This window comes from Polyodon spathula, chromosome 18, assembly GCF_017654505.1.
Source record: "Polyodon spathula isolate WHYD16114869_AA chromosome 18, ASM1765450v1, whole genome shotgun sequence".
In the NCBI taxonomy this organism is placed as follows: Eukaryota; Metazoa; Chordata; class Actinopteri; order Acipenseriformes; family Polyodontidae; genus Polyodon; species Polyodon spathula.
In genome coordinates, this window is record NC_054551.1 from 5,752,351 (window position 1) to 5,774,714 (window position 22,364).

The 22,364-nt window shown below is 37.0% G+C and overlaps 2 protein-coding genes across 2 annotated transcripts; both read left to right on the forward strand.

Annotated features, from left to right (window-relative positions):
- Positions 1 to 9,039: 9,039 nt before the first annotated feature.
- Positions 9,040 to 11,031, forward strand: LOC121331262 (parvalbumin, thymic-like). Its single transcript, XM_041278535.1, has 5 exons — positions 9,040 to 9,137; positions 9,573 to 9,640; positions 9,867 to 9,999; positions 10,193 to 10,302; positions 10,708 to 11,031. The coding sequence occupies exons 2-5, from the start codon at positions 9,580 to 9,582 to the stop codon at positions 10,731 to 10,733; spliced, it is 330 nt and encodes a 109-aa protein (XP_041134469.1). The 5' UTR covers positions 9,040 to 9,137; positions 9,573 to 9,579; the 3' UTR covers positions 10,734 to 11,031.
- Positions 11,032 to 13,886: 2,855 nt separating this feature from the next.
- LOC121331263 (parvalbumin beta-like) lies at positions 13,887 to 16,098 on the forward strand. Its single transcript, XM_041278536.1, has 5 exons — positions 13,887 to 13,995; positions 14,655 to 14,722; positions 15,188 to 15,320; positions 15,588 to 15,697; positions 15,944 to 16,098. Exons 2-5 carry the CDS (start codon positions 14,662 to 14,664, stop codon positions 15,964 to 15,966), a joined length of 327 nt encoding a protein of 108 aa, XP_041134470.1. The 5' UTR covers positions 13,887 to 13,995; positions 14,655 to 14,661; the 3' UTR covers positions 15,967 to 16,098.
- Positions 16,099 to 22,364: the final 6,266 nt, after the last annotated feature.

Genomic DNA, 22,364 nt, shown 5'->3' on the forward strand with positions numbered 1-22,364 from the left:
TTTGAGTTCCGGCATACAAAGTTCTATGCTTATATATATATATATATATATATATATATATATATATATATATATATAAAAATTTGTTAAATCAAGATATTCGGCAAGATTTGCTTCACACGCTCACTCACTACCGTCTCTTGTGCTTCTGATGACAGAAAGGCCTGTTACCTTTCCTGGACTAACATTTTTGCTCAAATAAGAATTACAGTCATCGCTAAGAACAGACCAAATGGTCGACGTGAAACCTAACATTTAAATCAACTGTGTAACACAATCAAACACCAGCATTCCCCCAAGAGCGCCATGTTGTTACAGCGTCATTTCGAGAGGAGGAACTAAACAAAAACACCGGTGCGGCTCAAGCGCATCAAAGTGACAGCAGTATGGACGAATGAGATACACCAGGCTGCTAAAACCACCCAATCAGGACTCTAGTGGGGTTTGTCCAGGTTCGGCACTCGGTGACGCTGCGAGGTTAGTAACGCTATGTGCCGGGAGAGTCAGTCACTTGGCAACCTTGTGAGGTATGCAAATAGTGCGTGTGTGGGTAACACAACAACAAAGTGAGCTTTTTCAGCAGAGATATTGCGAGCTTTAAAAAAAAAAAACGTTCATAACAAGAGGCTGGTCGACATTAGGAGGTAACGAGTGTGTCTGTTTTAAAAAAATAAAAATAAACATTGATTGTGTGCAGACGCAATTTATTTTCTCAGTATTTAGAATTTAGAACACTACTTATACGTTCAAAACAACATGCTGCTTTTAAAACCTTCTCACTCGCAAAACACTCTACAGCACATATTAAGTTCAAAGCATTTACGTTGCTTTTTACAGTTATGGTGTTACATTTGTATTTTCCCCAAACGTTTATTTGGCTAAAGCTAACTGAATTAACCAACATAACAATTTACTAATATAAACTGTAAATGTACAAACGTACTGTATATCAAAATAGAGAGAGTTGAAATACAAAGAAAAAAAATAACAAAATTAACTATAGCCTGTACACATTAAAGAAAAAAAAAAGAGTACTGTAAACACACACACGTTTGTTTATAGTGTTTATGAGGACTTGGCATTGACTGTTACTGTATTTTTATTTACTATTCCTAATTCCAGTCAAACAAAACTCCACACAGGGTGGAAACAAAATATTTGGGCATTTTTAGTTTGTTTTAAAAAAAGCAATAAGGACTGCAAGGACTTGGCCTGTGTCCTCATAAGGTTTTGTCAGACTTTCCTTCCTTGTGGAGACTTTTTTGACACAGCAGCACTATAAACACACATACACACACAATTGGAATCTATGGCTAGAGGATGACCTTCTTTCAAGTATACTGGTTTAAGTTATTTTGCTCTAAAAACAACAATCCTTCTGGAGGGATTACACATGTTTGCTCTACAACATGTTCTGAATATGTTATCTTGTTTAATAAAACTTTTTTTTTTTTTTATGAACAAAAAAAGAAATATATTTAATTAAAGTGTTACTCCTGTACATACTGATAGAAAGTGTCTATTTCGTGTCTCAGCTATGTCGTTTTTTCAGTCTATAAAAAAAAAAAGTGCTTTTTTTTAACTCTTTGCTTAGGAAGAAAACCTACAAACACAGCAATGCTTTCACTTGATGTTTCTTCATGTGCATTCTCTTAGATCAGGCTACCTGTCTGCTTTCTATATTTGGAACAAACTGTTGTCAAAAAATCCCAAACATATTTGTATTCTTTCATTCTTAATCACAATAACAAGTAAAAAAAAAAATCAATTTGTGAGTTCAGTTGATTATTTTTCAACACAAGAAATATTACTCTAAAAGAAATACATGTGTGGAAAACCATACGCTACCAAATGATTGCAATTAACCAACTCCTTTTGATGTGGATTTGTCTGAAAATTCTTTCACCAGTCAAATGGTTTCACTCGTGTGTTGATTATTATGAATTCATAAATATTTGTGACCAAAAGATTTGGCGAATCACACCCATAAAACCTATTTTGCTCCAGAAATGTTGTAGACCTGTTACAATATACAGTTTGTTTGACGCAAAAAAAAAGGAAAAAAAACATAATAAAAGGCTTGTATATCTTTATGACTTTACAGTATTTGTTAAACTGGGAATAAAAACAGCACAGCCTTAGTCATTTCTTAAGTAAATTAAGTCATGATTTCATTGTAAAGTTCCAAGGGTACCTAAATATAGATTCAAGTTATTCTGCAAATCTATACCCTTATACAGTGGCTTGCGAAAGTATTGACCCCCTCTTGACATTTTCCCTATTTTGTTGCCTTACAACCTGGAATTAAAATTGATTTTTTGGGGGTTTGTATCATTTGATTTACACAACATGCCTACCACTTTGAAGATGCAAAATATTTTTTATTATGAAACAAACAAGAAACAAGACAAAAAAACAGAAAACTTGAGCGTGCATAAGTATTCACCCCCCCCAAAGTCAATACTTTGTAGAGCCACCTTTTGCAGCAATTACAGCTGCAAGTCTCTTGGGGTATGTATCTATAAGCTTGGCACATCTAGCCACTGGGATTTTTTGCCCATTCTTCAGGGCAAAACTGCTCCAGCTCCTTCAGGTTGGATGGGTTCCGCTGGTGTACAGCAATCTTTAAGTCATACCACAGATTCTCAATTGGATTGAGGCCTGGGCTTTGACTAGGCCATTCCAAGACATTTAAATGTTTCCCCTTAAACCACTCGAGTGTTGCTTTAGCAGTATGCTTAGGGTCATTGTCCTGCTGGAAGGTGAACCTCCATCCCAGTCTCGAATCTCTGGAAGACTGAAACAGGTTTCCCTCAAGAATTTCCCTGTATTTAGCGCCATCCATCATTCCTTCAATTCTGACCAGTTTCCCCTTTACAAGTTTTATGATAGGCTACTATACTTTGTTTTCTGAAGAATTTACTGATCATGCTACCCTGTGATGAGAAAAATACATATTTATTTTGGTAAAAGTCAAGATTGAAATGTTTTTTTATTTTATTTTATTTTTTCTATTGTCTGTTGTAAACAAAGTAATACAAATTAAATGATATTTGTAGTAATTGCAAGATGGATAATTCAGTATGGTTTTGAACACAAGCAGTCGTGCATGTGCTGTTCTGGAATATTTGCTGCCCCTGCTGTTAATTCTTACAGTAAATTCCAAGTGCACACATAGCAGTGGATGTAAGGATAGGCACAGTGCAAACAAATGTGGCTGCAAAATCCAGATTGCCTAGCCGTCAGGCTCTGCAATGCGGCCTATGTAAGCTTGAGCAATGCAAATTACTCAACACCCACAAATAATGGGCTGCAGTAATAAGGGTCACAATAGTGGCCACACTTACAGCCCAGAGGGGTGGCAAGGTAAGAGTACAGAGAGCAGTATGCTCTGTATGAGATTTTACAGACCTTTTTAGGTGCATACATGAGGTCAACCCATTGTGGTCCAGACAACGAAATTGACTCTTCAGGATGCCAAAAGTTCTCTAGAAGACACATTGTGTTGTATCATGGTTGCATGGTTGAGATTCGGTTTCTGCATCGCCACCCAGGCTCACAGGCCATAGCCATTATCCCCTAACATAGAACATTGTGTCCTATATGTTATAATTAGGGACAGTACCAAAATTACATTTGTTGGGGAGCCCATGCATTAACTTTTTTTTTTTTTTGTCTTATGTAAACAATGTCGATATTTTGGTGTCTTTTTAAAACTTCTGTTAAGATATGCTTTGTTTAAATGCAAATAAAATACTGAAATAAATCATTCATTTTAGTAAACAAACTTTACTCAGATAGCTAAATAATAATAATAAAAAAAAAATAATCTTACAAACTTTTTGTCAAGGACATTAAACAGTACTTTGCAGTATAAGCAGGGCTTCTGATTTTCAGTTTAAACCAATAAAATACCCCTGACACAAAAAAATGAAATCGGTGGATAGCCAATAAACACCGGAAAACACCAGAAAAACTGACTTAATAAAACCTACTACAAAAATAATAAAAAGTACATTTTCCAGTGCTGCTGTACAATGTCTCGCCTTCCTGACTTGCATCTATCATTGATTCATTCTAAGTGACAGCACATTCCTACATTTCTATGGGAGACTCTGTTTGTGAGATTTAAAACAAGATTACAATTAGAATGGAGGCTTGTTAGTGGGAGTTAAAGCTGTGTTACTGTTAAAACAAACAAGTACACAGAACAGTTCTGCATGTAGTTCAAGTTCAAATAGCGCGATTCATTGAATATTGTTTTTTAAAGTGTCTGCAGCAGCGTATGAAGCATTCAAAAATGCTAAGTTCTGTTTTTATTACTTTCGTTTTAATACTCTGCATTTTGATCTGCATTTTTAATTCCATGTGCAGTTGTCATTGTACTGCATTTATAGCCAAAGAATCACTGCGGTGCTAAACATTTAAGACTCTTAAACATAGAATTGTGTGGTATCTGCATACTAAGTGGGTACAAACATCATAATATGATGTAAGGATTTTGCCGACCCTCCAAAAACATTACACCTCTTCTTACAAGGCGCAAACCATTGTAGAAGTGAGTAACTAATAGCTGTATAAAAGCACACACCTGCAGAGACCTCTTATTGGCTTCAGGATGGCTTCTGTGGTACACTTCCTGATGTGGCGACACTTGGCTCTTGTTAAGGAGAGGCAGGAACATGTTTGGAGGTGAAGGGCAAGACGAAGAATAACCTGCATATTCAGTCCCAGGGTCTCTTTGTTTGGGATGCCGTAGAATGCGGTGCTAAAGTGTTATCGTCTCACTCTGCAAGTCATACCTGAGTTGAGGGATGAGCTAGGCCCCAGCATCAATCTAGACCTCTATCCCTGCACATGTTGTGTTCTCCGCACGACTTAGCCTTTGGTTCCTTCAGACCACAGTTGGAATATGGATGGATAGCCCAAGCTAACGTTTTTCTAAGGATGCTGGAAATAACTGATGTTGGCTGAGGCTTTTCAAACAACTTCATTTCATGCTGAGTGACCTCAGCCGTAAGGACTCTCAGCTTCTCTGAAAACTTTTCTTTTCTGTGCGCCAAGAGGACTGCTGCCCTTCCTCTGACATTTTTTTTTTTTTGTTTACATTTTCGTGCTCCACAAATTTCATACAGCGACTGTTGCTCTCTGTACTGCAAATGCGGCCACTAAATAGACCGATGCGCTTTCAAATTGACAGAAGTGGTTTCTAAAAAGTTTCCATGAAGGGTGTATTTTTTTAAACATGTCTAAACTATGGTCAAAGTCAACATTGTCATTAAGAACTGGAAAAATACCAAGTTGTCAAAATCTTCCTCAATGCGTGGTTGTCAGCTTTTTCCTGGCAGCTCCCACTGACACAAGGAGAATGTTTGTGACAGGCTTGTGTTCTTTGCAGCAGGGAATGGGGAAGTACAAATGCCTCGGGGCAAATGTTAACACTACTGGACTATGGACTTGCTATTAAATCAACTGCAGATCACGGGTAATGAGTATTTAAATGCAGTTAACCATTACAGGAGGGGTTCCTAACTAAAAACAAAATCATATGAGCACTTTTCTTAGTACATGGCTCAATGGAAATGTATTAGATTATTTATACATTCTACACTATGCAGCAACAAATAAAAGAATACTGATCTGCTTCTGTAAACAAACCAAGAAGAATTAGTGAGTACAACATTTTTTAACTTCATTAGTGAAATACATGTGTGAGAGAGATTTATTCATACACTTACTTTCTTACCTTACTGCTTACAAAAAACATTGTTCTTAACTATGAGCCCAATGCGATGCAGTGTTCAAGCAGACCCATCGTCCTAGGTGACAACTGCTAACTTTTTCTACCATTTCTAAAACATTTCCTTAAAATCATCTTTGTTTAGACAACTGCGGGTATAAGCCTCTTCTTCTGTCCCTGGGTGAATGCAAATCAATGGTCTTTTGCCTTCAGTATCACTTCCAAACAAAGAACATTGTCTGCCACAGAGAGGCAGCAAAGGTTAAATAATGATGTGCTCTCCAAAACACCATATTAAATAAGAGCCGTGTTAGTAAGTTTGTCTATATGTCTGCAAGTTATTAAGCACTTACAAATATGAGTTTTACAATACTGTTGTGAAAATAGGTTTAGGGTTTATGTATGGGGGGGATAGGGGGGACATTTGTATGCAAGATAAGAGAATGTACTTGTTTGTGGAACAGTTATCGAAACACGTTGAAGATAAGTGACCTTGAATGTGTTTTTTTTTTTTTTTATCAGTTTACTACCGAGCTGCTGTAGATATGCAAATGTATCTTATGAATGTACATTAGAGTTTACGATGCACACCTGTCGATTGTACACAAAAGTATAGTAACACCAGGATGTGTCGCTTATAGTTGTATAACCCGAGACTCCAGACATCAATTGTACCTATTCTCTCTGAAAGGGAAATGCCAGTCAAGCTTCAAGAGTCGAGGGTCCCTAGGGTTCAGTATTACACCTGACAATGCAAGCAGGGATACAATCTTCCAGGACGCATCAATAATAATTGGCGAGTGTCCATGTACTGTTCTAATTTTACTGGAGACAATGTGCTCGGGCCAAATGAAAAAATGGCCCTATACATTTCGGGTTTATTTGTGGCCACAAATCCGATCCTCTCGCGCTGTTCTCCCGAACGTGCACGCATATCGCCACTTCGCGCGTAAATAACCAGGAAACTCCCCCAATGGCTACAGGCTGCACTCAGCAAGCGCAAGCCAAGTTGACGTCATTGCAAAATTGGCCTCACGCCTCCCGCTACTTCTGTCTATTCTCAGTAATGAAGCCCGATTAAAACAAACCTGAAAAAGTGCCCAAAAGAGTAAAATAAAGAAAAAAAGTTGAAAACCTTTTGCAATAATAACCTGTTGCAATTTATTTATTTATTTATTTTTTTATGTTTTATTTAACACGCAGTGCATCGGGTATTAACTGTAAAACCAATCCCAACCAAAGTCGGTTAATAACAAGTTTGTTCAAAGCATGCCATGCTGTCTTAGCAATGCCCTTTAATTAAACATAATAAAAAACAAGTAGACTCCCGAAGAAGAACGCTCTAATGCCCCAGTTCTGGTTAACTGCGTCTGCAGCTAGAGCCTCCATCCATCTCGAAAGCAGTGACAGAAACAGCTGCCTAAAGCCTGACCCGAAATGCTATGTATTTGAATAACGCGTACTTAAAAAAAAAAAAAAAAAAAAAAAAAGTTTTTTGTAATCACTGAAGCTCTGTTTTAATGTGTTCTTTCTTTCTTTAATTTCTGTGTCAGTCCGCCGACACAGAATAGCCTGTATACCCAGACTCGTTTTCGACTGGTACAGGACTATCGCACAAGCTAGTAACCCAATACCAACAGCGATTCTTACGTTATCTGGAACTGCACTTGACATTTAGTGCCAAACTGAAGGAAAACCCCAGTCTTACTTGTACTGCAAAGGATGTGTAAGGTGGAGTAACGCGCCAATTTGGATAGAGCCTGAGATGGCAAATGATCCAGCTTTAGCAGCCAGCCAGCATATTATGGCATTTTCCTGCATGAAATATTACACTATGCCCGGTGTGTCTGAAGAAACGTCCACTGCAAAGATCTAAACACATGCATGTTAAAGCTTACTCACGCAATGCCTCTGTAATGCACTTTGTAATGTATTTTGCTGAGCATGGTGCTGAAGACTGCATTGGGGATCTGGGGCAGCTGCGAGGAAGGACATTTGATCCAGAGTTTGGAATGGAATGTCCTTTAATAGCAAAACAGCAGCCGATAAGCTGAACACTCACATTCGCTGGTAAATTTAAAATGTTCCCAAATAAGCTTTGTCTGTCTGTGGCTGTGTGTTTGCAGAACTTGTAATTGCAATCTTAACAGTTTCGATAATTTTGGGGAAGATAATGCATTTCTATATACCATTTGTTTTCGCGAAAAATCTCTCCATGCTAAAGTAACGCACAACTCAATTCAATATTTGTTGTGCTATACCAAGATCAGCGTCTAAAGCTAACATAATACAATTTACGCCAATAATCTCACTACCCACGCATGCCATAATATTAGCCAAACCTGTTTTTGAATAACTTTATAAAGCTGACCCAGTGGGTTTGTATTTATGTGAGCACTGAATTTAACGGCGCATTTCGATTGTTTTCTATTTCACAAAAGTCAACTACAAACGGCCATGAGGGTGTTATTCCATTTTAATTTTAACAAATTGTGTTGCATTTACATAAGCGATGTGTAGGTTTCCATTTGCTGAAAACGGCAAATTTTATCATAAAAGTGTAAACGTTACCATGGCCACCTCATTGTATATCTATCCATGCTGATCAATAGAGGCATTGCGTTATGCCGTATATGACTACGATATTGTCTTACAATTAAGGCAAGAAACACAAGTCCGAGTGGATTACTGTTTGTTATTGTGCTTCACGCCAATTGATTAATGCACCCAAACAAGAGCCACAGTGTAATACAGGTGGAAATATCTGCTGGAATAAGTCTCCCCCGTCTACAAGCCCCGTGTTAGACCAGTATAAGCCACATTACACATACATCAAATTAATCAAATATGGTTTGCTGTGCGTAATATTATTATTATTATTATTATTATTATTATTATTATTATTATTATTATTATTATTATTATTAGTAGTAGTAGTAGTAGTAGTAGTAGTAGTAGTAGTAGTAGTATTACAAAATAATATTGCAGTACATATAATGATAGGCCCAATTACCTTTTTTTAAATATGTTGTTTATTTTGATCTCATTCTCAGCATATGGTATACAATATTTACTCATCAACAATATTTTAATATGCAATTTTCTCCAAGAAAAATTAATAAATTATTCAGTAGTAACCCATTTCACATATCTTTGTTCCTTATTCGATTTCATTTTAGAATATCGAATGTTTTCCCAGGAGATAAAAATAGTTCAGGTTATTCAGTTAGGCAACGAAATTGGACACCAATCTGCCCTCATGACGACCAAACTCAAAATCTGTATATGATCCGCCCAATGAAACGTATATAAGCAAAGAGGGCTTGCAGTTTCGGCACAGCGACTTCTCTGAACACAGCAAGCTTCCCTCCTGTGCAGTCAACAAGACCTCAAAAACGTAAGCAACAACTAATATCTTAAGATCAATATTTCAGTGTACTGATCATTCAATGCAGTGCTGCATTTAATATTCAATAATACAAATGGGATTTTATGTATTGGTGATGAGGAATAGATAAAGGTGTGATTTATCTTGTATTGTGGTATTGGCTTTTTTTATGTACATTTTGACAAAAGCAATAATGAAATAAAGTAATAAATGATGATCATAAAAGCATTTGGACATACTGTAAATATAGCCTGTATTTCCATCCTGTGACGAGATGTCCAAGTTCAAGTGATTGAAGCACAGGCACCTGCTAGTGACAGCTGTGTCCGTGCAAAGCCTGCAACTCTTTATCAGTTTGCTGTTCCAAGACCCACCCTTAGTAGTCTAGTAGCAGACCAAGGAATTAAAACTCGGAATCGTCATTTACTCAATTTCTTTCTACAGCATCACAATGGCCATCACTGACGTGCTCGCCGCTGCTGACATCAGCGCTGCTCTGAGCGGCTGCCAGGGTGAGCTTCTTATCTTACTCTGCTTTCTGGAAGTGTGGATCAAGGACATGAATTACATTAAATTACCTTATATACAGGTCGATGTGTGCCAACGTCTTATCTCAATGAATGGCATTGCTGACAAACAATTTATGGCACATGTTTGTAAAATGGGCTGGTTATTGTCGAAAAAAGGTGCTTATGTTTTAAGTTTGTTTGATTAATTCGATGTATTTTCTTTTTTCAGCTGCTGACTCCTTCAACTACAAGACCTTCTTCGCTGCGGTTGGTCTTACCAAGAAGTCCGCTGGAGAGATTTCTAAAGTTTTCGGCATCATTGACCAGGATAACAGTGGCTTCATTGAGGAGGAAGAGCTCCAGTAAGTGAGAAGATGTTCCTGTATTATGTTTTTTGTGTTAGAATGGTGACGCCTTATAATTATATAAATATTAAAAGCTTTGGATATACATATATAAATAGGGCCTATATAAATATTTTTGGTTTTCAAAGTCAAAAACATTTATTGTTTTCCAATTTTTTTTTTATTTTATTTCATTTTATTTTTTTTCTAGACTGTTTCTGCAGAACTTCTCCAAAGGTGCCAGAGCCCTGACAGTGGCCGAGACCAAGGCCTTCCTTAGGGCTGGTGACGCCGACGGTGATGGCAAAATCGGAGTTGACGGTAAGAGACAGGAAAGAACTGTAAAAGCCTTTTCTCAAAATCATTAGAACCTTATTTAGCACATAAATAAAGTAGCCTTTATTTATGTAAAGCCTAAATACTAGGGTTGTGACGTCAGAAGAGTTCGATAGGGTACCTCTGACACTCACCTCCCCTTTTTTAGTACATGTAAAACATTTCAGGTAATAAACGGCAATGCCAGAATGTGTGTTAATATTACATGACTATAAGGGGACCTGTTTCAAAGCCAAAATTGGGCAGCAAGTGTATTCAGATTTTTTTTTTTTAATAATATAAAAATAAATATTACATATATTGTATTCTTCTTCTTCTTCTTCTTAATCTTTTATTTCGAAAAAATGCATTTCAAAAGATTAAAAACGCTGACACTTCTTTTATTTACAGAGTTTTCCGCCCTGGTCAAGGCATAAATCACTGAAGACCAAGATGAACGGATTCTCCATGTCCGTCACGTCCCCTAGAAACCTCACAGTCTTAAAGGCACATCTCTGTATGTTTTTATAGACCAATACCATTCCTAAAATCCCTGTATGTTAGCTACATTGTTGGAACTATTTCAGCTTTCCACCTGTGTGAAGGTATTTTAAACCATATTGTTTCACGTCTTAATATAGAAGGTGCTCTGTGCTATCGCCCAAACATAATGTTTCAATTGTGGTTGGAAGAGGGAATACAATAAATACTTTTACAAAAAAAAAAAAAAAAAAATCTCCGACTTTTTATTTTTGTTTTAGTGTACACAGCCTACATACATTATGGCAAAACATCAATTGAGAACCAGCCTATCTATCTATCTATCTATCTATCTATCTATCTATCTATCTATCTATCTATCTATCTATCTATCTATCTATCTATCTAACTATCGCTTTGAAGTCTATCAGGGTAAACTGAGCCATCTGTTTTCATGGAAATGATGCCAAATTTATGACAGGTATAACAGTATAATCCAGGTTGCTTTAATGAAAACGCAATGACTTTTCCCCCAAGCAGATGAGTACAAAACAAAAGATGCTGCAAAAATTATGAAATTCACATAAAATCAGAAAAAAAAAAAAAAAGATTTAAAATAGCAACAATATCTTGGAATAAACGATCGATTTAATAGATCACCCAGTCAATATTAAGTGGTAAAGACCACACACTTACCAAAACAGTATGATTGATTATCCAGTTTAAATAGTAAAGTTACATGGTTTATTTCTTCACTATAATCAATATTAGGGACATTTTTTTTTGCAAAAAAAGACTAATATAGTATATTTAAAGACTAATATAGTATATTTAAATTTCTTTAAAATGGCGTGGGTTTTTTGTTTTGTTTTGTTTTCATAATGAGAATCTTTTTTTTTCATAAATCTAAACCATGTGTATAAATGTTAAATATTTGAATATTTAGGCTTTAATGTAGTGGCACCTGTACTTGCCGAGAATATAGATCAACCTACATATCATTTACCGTACATGACGGCTATAGTCACAGGGGCATACAGATCATTTACTGCAGGACAAGTAATAACATAAATGATATGTTTAATCGGGACACATTTATTGACAATAAGTTAATGCAGTTTATTTAATACAAAGGTCTGGTCAACAAAACCCGCAAGGTGGCAAATGTTTTATTTCAAATGCAAATATAGGTCGAATAGCCGATTGCTTTTCTGCGGACAGCGCCTCCTGGCGTGTGAAGTGGTTTCGACCAGTGTTTCTTAACGGGAGCGGTACCGGTACTCATTAAGTAGCAACGTCACTGCCAGGTCTGCTATCCGGTGTGTCATGCAAATATAATTTGGTCCAATCAGAACGAGGTAGCCGTTCCATTTATGCCTGTTGCCATGTGACGTTACACGTCTGGATTCCACAGTTTATTCTTATTGTTATCTAGTGATGTGCATTTAAGTAGATTTTTGGAATCGGTTCCGAACCATGTATTTCGATTCTGGTCGCAGAACTATTTAGAAAAGCATGTCCGTATGTTAGTGTGTGAGCAGAAGTAATAGTTTTATTATAACAGCGAAAGCCATTGTGTGCTTGTATATGAACCTTGTTCATTTCAAATTTCACAAAGCTTACCATTAAAAAAAAAATAAATTAAATCTTTAACCGCATGGTATGTGCAAACAGCTCAGTAGGATCCCAAGATGAAATACGACCCCATCGGTTTGGGGTTAATTTACTTTTTTAATAGCTGAAATCGCGTCGTGTTGGGCTTTAAATGTTTTGCAGACCTTTGTTTTCTAAGTGTGAGCGTTTCAATTAGTGTTATCAAATGTATTTTTTGACAATAAATTTGTATTTTAATGTTCAGTTTTATCAAAAACATAACAGTATTCACTGCAACCACATCCCTGATATTAGGATCCTGTTCGTCGGTTCCAAAGCAGGAACCGGGTACCTGACTTCAAAGTAACAGGTTCACATTTCTCAGTTACGATCTACGGCATAGCGCAAGCAAAGAAAACTCTGTATGTTGGCAATATTCCATAATAGTAAGCATTGTGTGTATCTACATGTTGATTATACCAGTGACTGGGGTTTAATTATTTTTGCTTCATGAATTATTCCTCTGTAATTCTCGGAACTAGTGGAATTAAATCTAGGCTAATTAATAATTGATGTTAATTAAACGGCATTGTTAATCGGCAATATATATAGGGCAGCTGGCTCTTTGAGCTTATATATATATATATATATATATATATATATATATATATATATATATATATATATATATATATATATATATATTTGACACCGTTTCCCTCTATTGATTCGAGTCTACTAGGAATCTACCTCAACAATGCTTTTTCCAACTCTTTGTAACGGCATCTGCCAGAGACTTAGGTGTTTGAATCCACAAAATGAATTCAAACATTTATTATTATTATTATTATTATTATTATTATTATTATTATTATTATTATTATTATTATTATTATTATATTATTAATTAATGGTTGAATATTAATAAATAAATACTATACTGTAAACTGCCGTAATTTCCCATTTCGATGCCCTTATCTCTTATTATTCAGTTAGGCAAAATAGATATGAGTTGCTTTGACATGTTACAGTATATTTTCTAAATAATATGAACTGGATAATAATGAAGTAAAAATATGATCTTTTATTATTATTATTATTATTATTATTATTATTATTATTATTATTATTATTATTATTATTATTATAATATCTAGTAAATTCCCCTTTCTGTAAAACATGCATGATCAAATATGTCAGCACATTTAAACTGCATTGCCTTAGATCAATTAGACTATGACAACTTTTATTGATGGATTATTTGTTTAGTCATTATGCCCCGACAATCATGTCATCATCTTTTTAAAATTGTGCAGTCAGCAGAATTTGAACCCATCGGGGGGGTCAGACAATCCATAAGCAGGCACGTTTTTTTCACTCGTGGGATTCTATTTTTAATTGCTAGCCAAAATATGTGACAAATAATAGTCAATATAATTTGACATATATGTGTTAGCATGTGTTTACAGACGCATACGCACATTCCTATTGGACATGTGATATTAGTTGAACAATCTGTTTAGCTGGCACGCTTCTACCCTATATAAGAGCGCCCGTGTAGGGGATAGACACTTTACAGCAACATCTTCGTGTTCAGTTTGCATTCGAGCCAGGAACTACCAAGAGGTGAGTTCTAAAAACGACGTCAAGAGGAGAGCGAAACTGCGAAGTCTTCTCTCCCAACAAGGGTTTTACTGACGCGCAACCGTTGTGTCGCAATGGAGTGTTAGACACACTGGAACGCAAAGCTGAAGCCAAGCGCATATGTTGGGCTTGGCTTTCCATCGACATTGAGTTACTAATAGAAGATTTGTAAATGGATTATTGTTCTTTTGGATGGAAGTCAAACATCCTGCCAATTATTATTATTATTATTATTATTATTATTATTATTATATATTATTATTATTATTATTATTATTATTATTATTTTTTTTTTTTTTTTTATATTATTTATTATTATTATTATTATTATTATTATTATTATTATTATTATTATTATTATTATTATTATTATTATTATTATTATTATTATTATAGTTTTCAAATGGACACATTAAGTAGGCCTACGCAGGAAAGTTTTGGTTGGCAGTGGTATAGCCTAAAGCTTTTTTTGTCCTTTTCTATCATTGCTATTCTTGTTGAGTTTTGTTTAAAACAGCAGTAAACCTCTCGGCGAGTATTCGGGCCATAAATTAGAACTATTCACTGCTCGCCCAATGTCCTCGACCGATGAGAGCTGTTTTGCGTGTGCCAGGTAAATCACTTGTTCCTTTTCCTCGTAGTTTGAAAATGGCCTTCGCGGGACTCCTGAACGACGCTGATATCGCCGCAGCCATCAAGGAATGCCAAGGTAAACGTTTACTCACAGTGCTTAACCCTCGAGGACTCACAGCACACCGTTTACAAGACGGTCCCAGGAAACAGCAGGCACGGTTGCTGATGAGGAGAGACGTGTTAAAGTATAGAGTCAACGATATAGTATGAATTATTTAGAAACAGAAAATAGAACTGACAGTTGATTAATTCTGTGAAGGCGTATATATGGAACATTTTAGTTTCAGATTAGGCAAAGACACTTAAGGCATCTCTATATATTACACATGTGCTGTATGATAGTATACACAGCGTATGAATTGAATATTCATGAGTGAGGGATATAGTTTAACGGTTCCATCTTTAATAGAAAGTGTATAAACTGATAATGAGGAATGGCATTTTAAAGTTGAGTGGACATGTCTGTTGGGGTGAAGTGGACAGGGACACATGGGAGATGGCGATACTGTACATGATTCATAAAGATCTACTTCCATAACAGCTCCTGAATCTTTCGATCACAAGGCATTCTTTGCCAAGATTGGACTGGCTAGGAAGTCCGCCGCAGATGCGGTGAAAGTTTTCAAAATCATCGACCAGGACCAGAGCGGATTCATTGAGGAAGAAGAGTTGAAGTAAGTGACACATACACACACACACACACACACACACACACACACACACACACACTGTGCATGTTAACTTAACTTGTTATTGAACTGACGATTGAATATATTCATTATATTTTACTTGGAACAGGAGGTCCTTCAGTTAGTGAGTTGTATACATTAGCAATCTTACCGCTTTCCGTGGTTATAGGTTAATTTACACAGTCGAAGCCCCACACAAGAGCAGGGGGGGTAGCTTCGGGTTGTTCATCTCGATTGTTTTTCTTTATTTAGGCTGTTTCTGCAGAATTTCGCTGCTGGCGCCAGAGCTTTGACTGATAGAGAGACTGCTGTATTCCTCGCAGCTGGTGACTACGACGGTGATGGCAAAATCGGAGTTGATGGTATTTAACGAACTACATATACTATTATAGAGTAAAGTATTGGGAACACATTGATTTCTCGACTATAGACTGTTTATATTCTGCTGCAAGAGCAATTTAGAATCATAGTCGTTACTTAGGGTTGTATTCGACTCTGCAAATGAACAAATCCCGGAATTCTGAATTAGAATCGTTCAGGCATACAGCAATGAAGGAAGAGACGACGTGACGTTCAATTGATTGAATCGTTTCTCTTTTTCTTTTCAGAATTCCAGTCCTTGGTGAAGTAAAGCCACAGCCAACAGGCAATAGAAACTATGTATTATGCAACACTGTACATTTAATGGCATTTGTAAACGTCACCGTCTTGCTTTCCTCTTGTGATATCCTTTACAATTGAAAATTAAAAACAATGAACTCGTCATTTTATTTTTCTCTTCTTTATTCTGACCATTATTCCACAGTATTGTTGTGGTCATTTACGGTGCTAGATTACCGGGGCACAATTTACAAATAAAAACACACACACACACACACACACACACACACACACACACACACACACACACATATATATATATATATATATATATATATATATATATATATATATATATATATATATATATATATATATATATATATATATATACACAGTGCCTTGCAAAAGTATTCAGACCCCTGACCAATTCTTTCATATGACTGAATTACAAATGGTACATTAAAATTTCGTTCTGTTCAATATTTTATTTTAAAACACTTAAACTCAAAATCAATTATTGTAAGGTGACATTGGTTTTATGTTGGGAAATATTTTTAAGAAAAATAAAAAACTGAAATATCTTACTTGCATAAGTATTCAACCCCCACACATTAAAATTTAATAGAGCCACCTTTCACTGCAATAACAGCTTTAAGTCTTTTGGGGTAAGTATGTACCAGCTTTGCACACAGTGTCGGAGTGATTTTGGCCCATTCTTCTTGGCAGATTTGCTCCAGGTTGTTCTCTCAGGTTGGTTGGACTATGCTTGTGGACCGCAATTTTCAAATAGTGCCACAGATTCTCAATGGGATTGAGAGCAGGACTTTGACTAGGCCACTGTAGGACATTCACGTTTTTGTTCTTGAGCCACTCCAATGTTGCTTTGGCCTTGTGCTTGGGATCATTGTCCTGCTGATTTCCTCCCAAGCTTCAGTTTTTTAGCGGGCTGAAGCAGATTCTCTGCAGTATTTTCATGTATTTTGCTCCTCCATCCATTCTTCCTTCAATTGTAACAAGATGACCAGTCCCTGCTGATGAGAAGCATCCCCACAGCATAATGCTGCCACCACCATACTTCACTGTAGGGATGGTCTTGAGGCATGGGCAGTGTTAAGTTTGCGCCACACTTAGCACTTTGAGTTTTGGCGAAAAAGCTTTGTCTTGGTCTCATCTGACCACAAAACCATTTCCTAGCTGGGTCACTCTCATGCTTTCTGGCAAACTCCAGATCTGCTTTCAGATGGTACTTTTTGAGTAACGGCTTCTTTCTTGCCACCCTCCCATACAGGCCAGTGTTATGCAGAGCTCTTGATATGGTTGACTGGTGCACCATTACTCCTTCAAAGTGATTGTTGGCCTCTCTGTGGCTTCTCTCACAAGTCTCCTTCTTGTTTGAGCGCTGAGTTTTGAGGGACGGCCTTTTCTTGGCAGTGCCTGGGTGGTGTGATGCAGCTTCCACTTCCTGATTATTGATCCAACTGTGCTCACTGGGATATCCAAACATTTGGATATTATTTTATACCCTTTCCCTAATCTATGCATTTGTACTACTTTATCTCTAACTTATGTAGAATGCTCTTTGGTCTTCATTTTCCTTCAGATTCACAGCCTTGCCAATGATCATCCAACAGTGGGGTTTTTATCCAGAAAATGTGACAGCAACTTAAATGGTTCACAGGTGGAGGCCAATGGTAATGTAATTGTGTCCTCGTTAGGGCAATTTCTTTCATCAGTGCAAACTGGGAGCTTCCACAGCACAGGGGTTGAATACTTATGCAAGCAAGATATTTCAGTTTTTAATTTTTTTTAAAAATATTTCCCAACATAAAACCAATGTCACCTTGCAATAACTGAGTTTGAGTTTAAGTGTTTTAAAATAAAATATCAAACAGAACGAAATTTCAATGTACCATTTGTAATTTGGTAATATGAGAGAATTGGTCAGGGGTCTGAATACTTTTGCAAGCCACTGTATATATACACATACACACATACACACACATGCTACTTTAACCAGAATGGGACAACTTCTCTCAGCTGCAGAATACTTGGAGGAGATACGATCAAAATGAAGTATACAGCCATAGATAATGCGGGGTAATGGTATACAAACTATGCTTCCCAATTGTTTGGCATTAAAGCAAAAAAAATTGAGGCGTATTATGCAGGGTTTTGCAAGTAGGGGTACATTGTGTACATTGATATATATTAAAAAAACATATTAAACATTTCCACCATTCTCTAATCTTTTAGTTAATACATTTTCCAGTTCAACTGAAGACTGTAGATTTGAGGTACACAGCACACTTTTGAAGATTTTGTATATATCAATCAATTAATCAGTCAATCTTTATTTTATATAACACCTTTCATAGCGGACCACCATCACAAAGCATTTTACAAGATGCAGTAACAACACAAAAAACCATAATACTTTAAATACAGAGAAATGCATAATATGCATGATATGTAGTTAAAAAAAAAAAAAAAGCATAATACATTAAATACAGTGGAAAGTGCATGATACACGATAGTAGCATAATACATGAAATAGTAGCAGCAAAACAGTAGCTAATAGCAGATATCAGGCGTAAAGAGAATCGAAAGCAAGAGAGAACAGGTGCATCTTGAGGTTGCTTTAAAGCGAGCGACGGTGGGAGCATCACGCACCAAAGCTGCAAAGGAGTTCCAAAGAGTCGGAGCCATGGAGCTAAACTAGCGTTCTCCAAGTGAGGTGCACTTTTGCTTGGGGAGGTAGCAAGCAGGCCAGACTTGGAGGACCTCAGCTTGTGGGCAGGGATATAGCGGGTCAGCGGGTTGAGAAGGCACTCGGGACCTGTGTGATAAAGGGTATTGTAGGTGAGTAGGAGTGTTTTGAAAATAATCTTGAACTTTACAGGTAGCCAGTGCAGCTGGGCAAGACAGGAGTGATGTGATCACATGTTTTCTTTACATCTTGTAAGGATCCCGACAGCGGGATTCTGAACTAGATGCAGTCGGTTTATATGCGTGCCGGGAGACCACAATATAGAGAGTTGCAGTAGTCGAGTCGAGAGGAGACAAATGCATGACAAAGTATCCCTGCATCCGGCAGGGTAAGGGAGGGGCAGATATAGGCGACAGTATGCAAATCGATAATAACTCATGCTCGTGTTATTACGTTTACAAGCCTAGGTCTACACGACCAATGTTGATTTTGGTGATTGTAAAATAGCTTATGCTTATACGTTCAAGTTGAGTACAAAAAAATATACATAATTAAATTTAGCATAAATAATAGGATTCTAAACACATTTTTTTTAAATACATACACTACCAGTCAAAAGTTTTAGAACACCTCAATTTTTTCAGTTTTTATTGCAATTTATGCAGTTTAATGTCACAATGTACTTTGAAATTAAAGCATAGAACAAATAAACAATTGGAGATAAAATAAAAAAAAAAAAAACAGAAATCATGGAATCGTTTTGTTTAACAAAATGTAATCTAAATTTTTGACTCATCAAAGTAGCCACCTTTTGCAGATATAACAGCTGAACACACTCGTGGCATTCTTTCTACAGTGGAAATCAAATATTGTTCGGAAAGTTCTTTCCATGATTTGAAGCTACCGTCTTGTTGTTTTCTTCTAAGGTAGTTCTGACATAGCCTGGAGGTATGTTTTGGGTCATTATCTTGCTGTAGGATGAACCCCTGACCAACTAGGTGTATACCAGAGGGTATTGCATGGCGCTGCAAAATGCTGTGGTAGCCGTTTTGGTTCAGGGCTCCACTCACTCTGTGCAAGTTGCCGACTCTGGATCCAGCAAAAGAGCCCCAGACCATCACGCTTCCTCCTCCATGTTTGACAGTTGGTGTCACACACCAAGGAACCATCCTTTCGCCTACTCGACGGTGTACAAAAACCCTGCGTGATGAACTGAAGATTTCAAATTTTGATTCATCAGTCCATAAGACCTTCCAGTCTTCAGTAGTCCACTGGTGGTGCTTCCTGGACCAGGCAAGCCTCTTTTTTCTATTTTGCCATCTTAGCAATGGCTTTCTTACTGCCACTCGACTTGTCAAACCTGCAGCTCGAAGTCTTCTCTTCATAGTTGAAACTGAGACTTGCTTACTTCGACCAGCGTTAAGCTGTGCTTGAAGCTGTTGTCCAGTGAGCCACCTATCATGCAAGCTGTTGACTCTCAGAAACTTGTTTTCTGATTCTGTTGTGGCTTTGGGTCTGCCAGACCTCTTCCTGTCAGAGTTTTATCCAGTTTCCAAGTGCCTTTTGATGGTGTAGGAAACCATACTCACTGACACCTTGGCTTTCTTTACAATTTCTCTAAAGGAAAGACCTACACTTTTAAGGGTTATAATGGTCTGTCTGTCTTCCTTTGTTAATTGCCTTTATCTCGCCATTATGATAGCAATATACTACTTCCTGCAGTACAATACTGTCCAAATAATGCTTAAGAGGGTGTAGTAACACAGTCTGTTCCAACACTGCTTTTATACAGACAGAGGGTTTGTAAGTAATCAACAAAAGTTGGGACACCTGTAGGAATTGTTAGCATCAACTTTCAAGGCTTAATTTACTTCCATTGCTGCAGAACAGCTTTAAGTTGTTAACCCATTACTTGTTCCCTGAAAAAGGCATTTTTGTATAACTCTGAAATGTACATTATTTTTCAGTTTTTGGTAACCTAAACTTTTTTTTTTTTTTTTTTAACCTTTTTTTTCCATTTCAGGTTATTCACTGGACTTGAACTGCTTAAATTTCAATAAAAACTGGAAAAATGGGGGATGTTCTAAATGCTCTCTCTTTTGACCGGTAGTGTATATAATTATAAATGTAATGTACCCAATTAGTTTACCCCAATTTTCTCCCCACACAGCTCAGGAGAGCGGAGGGTTTAGTGGGTGTCTTTCTGATCCCACAACAAAGCCTTCTCTTCTACACCCAGGGACTCAAGAGCGGATGTTATCAAGATGGCGGTGGACAAAGGCCAGCCCTGCAGGTGTGTGCCTGAGCCTGGCCAGCAAGGTTCACTGAAGCACATTAATAACAAGCAGTATCTCCCGGTTTTGCCTCCGTAACCCGCCAGAGCGCTGCACAAAGGAATATCTGAATCCTGAGGGCATCAGATAATTGTTAATGATTAGGTTTAGGGTTAGGTATTGGGATTGAGGTTAGGTTTTAGGGCAGGGGTTGGTTAAGGTTGGGATTGGGTTAGTGTCAGGGTGGGTTGATTTCGTAGCGCTCTGGAAGTGAAAGGTAGGAGTTCTTGGCAAATGCCCTCAATTATCTGATGGCCTCAGGGCACTTTGTATGGTATATTCCTTTACGCTGCTGCCAGAGCCAATATGACGCTCCCCTCAGAATCTCTGGGGAAGAGCAGTGACTTCACTTAGCCAGGACATAAACCCCGACTTACCCTGCACAACATGCGGGCGTGCTTTTACCAGGTGAGACCACTGTGTCAGTTTAATTGTTTTTATAGACGCACAACTTAACAAAATAAATATTAAAGTGCTCCTATTTAAATACTAAAATATGTTTATCATCTGTTGCATAAGATATATGCTTAATTCTTTAAAATGTACTTCAAGTGTTTGCTATGCATGTTCTGCTTAATATCTAAATAAAATATTTCAATAAGAGATGCAAAGAGGCAAATTTGCATAACCTATAGGCAAATCATTGTGCAAATCCACCCTTTGCACCATCCAACCTGTCGTTCAATTCATTATTTGCCACGTGCTGCAGGTTGTAATTTAGCCCAATAAATCCAGTTAATAAACAACTGTTCATTTGTTCCTCCTCTTACTTTAAACCCCTAGATCCTCATCATAATGTATATTCCCTGATTCTCTTTGTTGACATGAAAGACATCATAACAATACAACCCCGTAATAATTTGTTTTTGACTGTACAAAATCTGTATGATATTTAAATAATACGGGTGTTTATGTTTAATGTCTTGTAATTATGAAATTGGAGCACATAAACCGGAAGCTAGTGTTAGATTCATTAGACTCGCTAGTAGCTACTGGCAATATGAAAGCACTGTGTAAACGTTTTCTCTGGCGATCCTTGGTGTGTTTAGATATGCCAGGTGTCCAAGACTTTGCAGCTGGGGAATCAAGCATAACTAAAACTGGGCGCTAAGTATTGAATAACCCCAGCAACCTGAACATAATACAGGCCCTTCACTTCCTTTAGGTAGCTCCCTCCTTTTTAATGGGAAGCAGAATCAACTGGGCATGATTGATCGTTAATTAACCTAATCAACTAATCAACCCCAGCCACCTGAACATAATAAACCCAGGCAGGTAAATAAATCGCTAAATAATATAAATAAATAAGATATGCCAATAGCTGGGGAATAAGCATATAAAACTGGGCGCTATTGATATATATATAAAAGACTTTGCAGCTGGGGA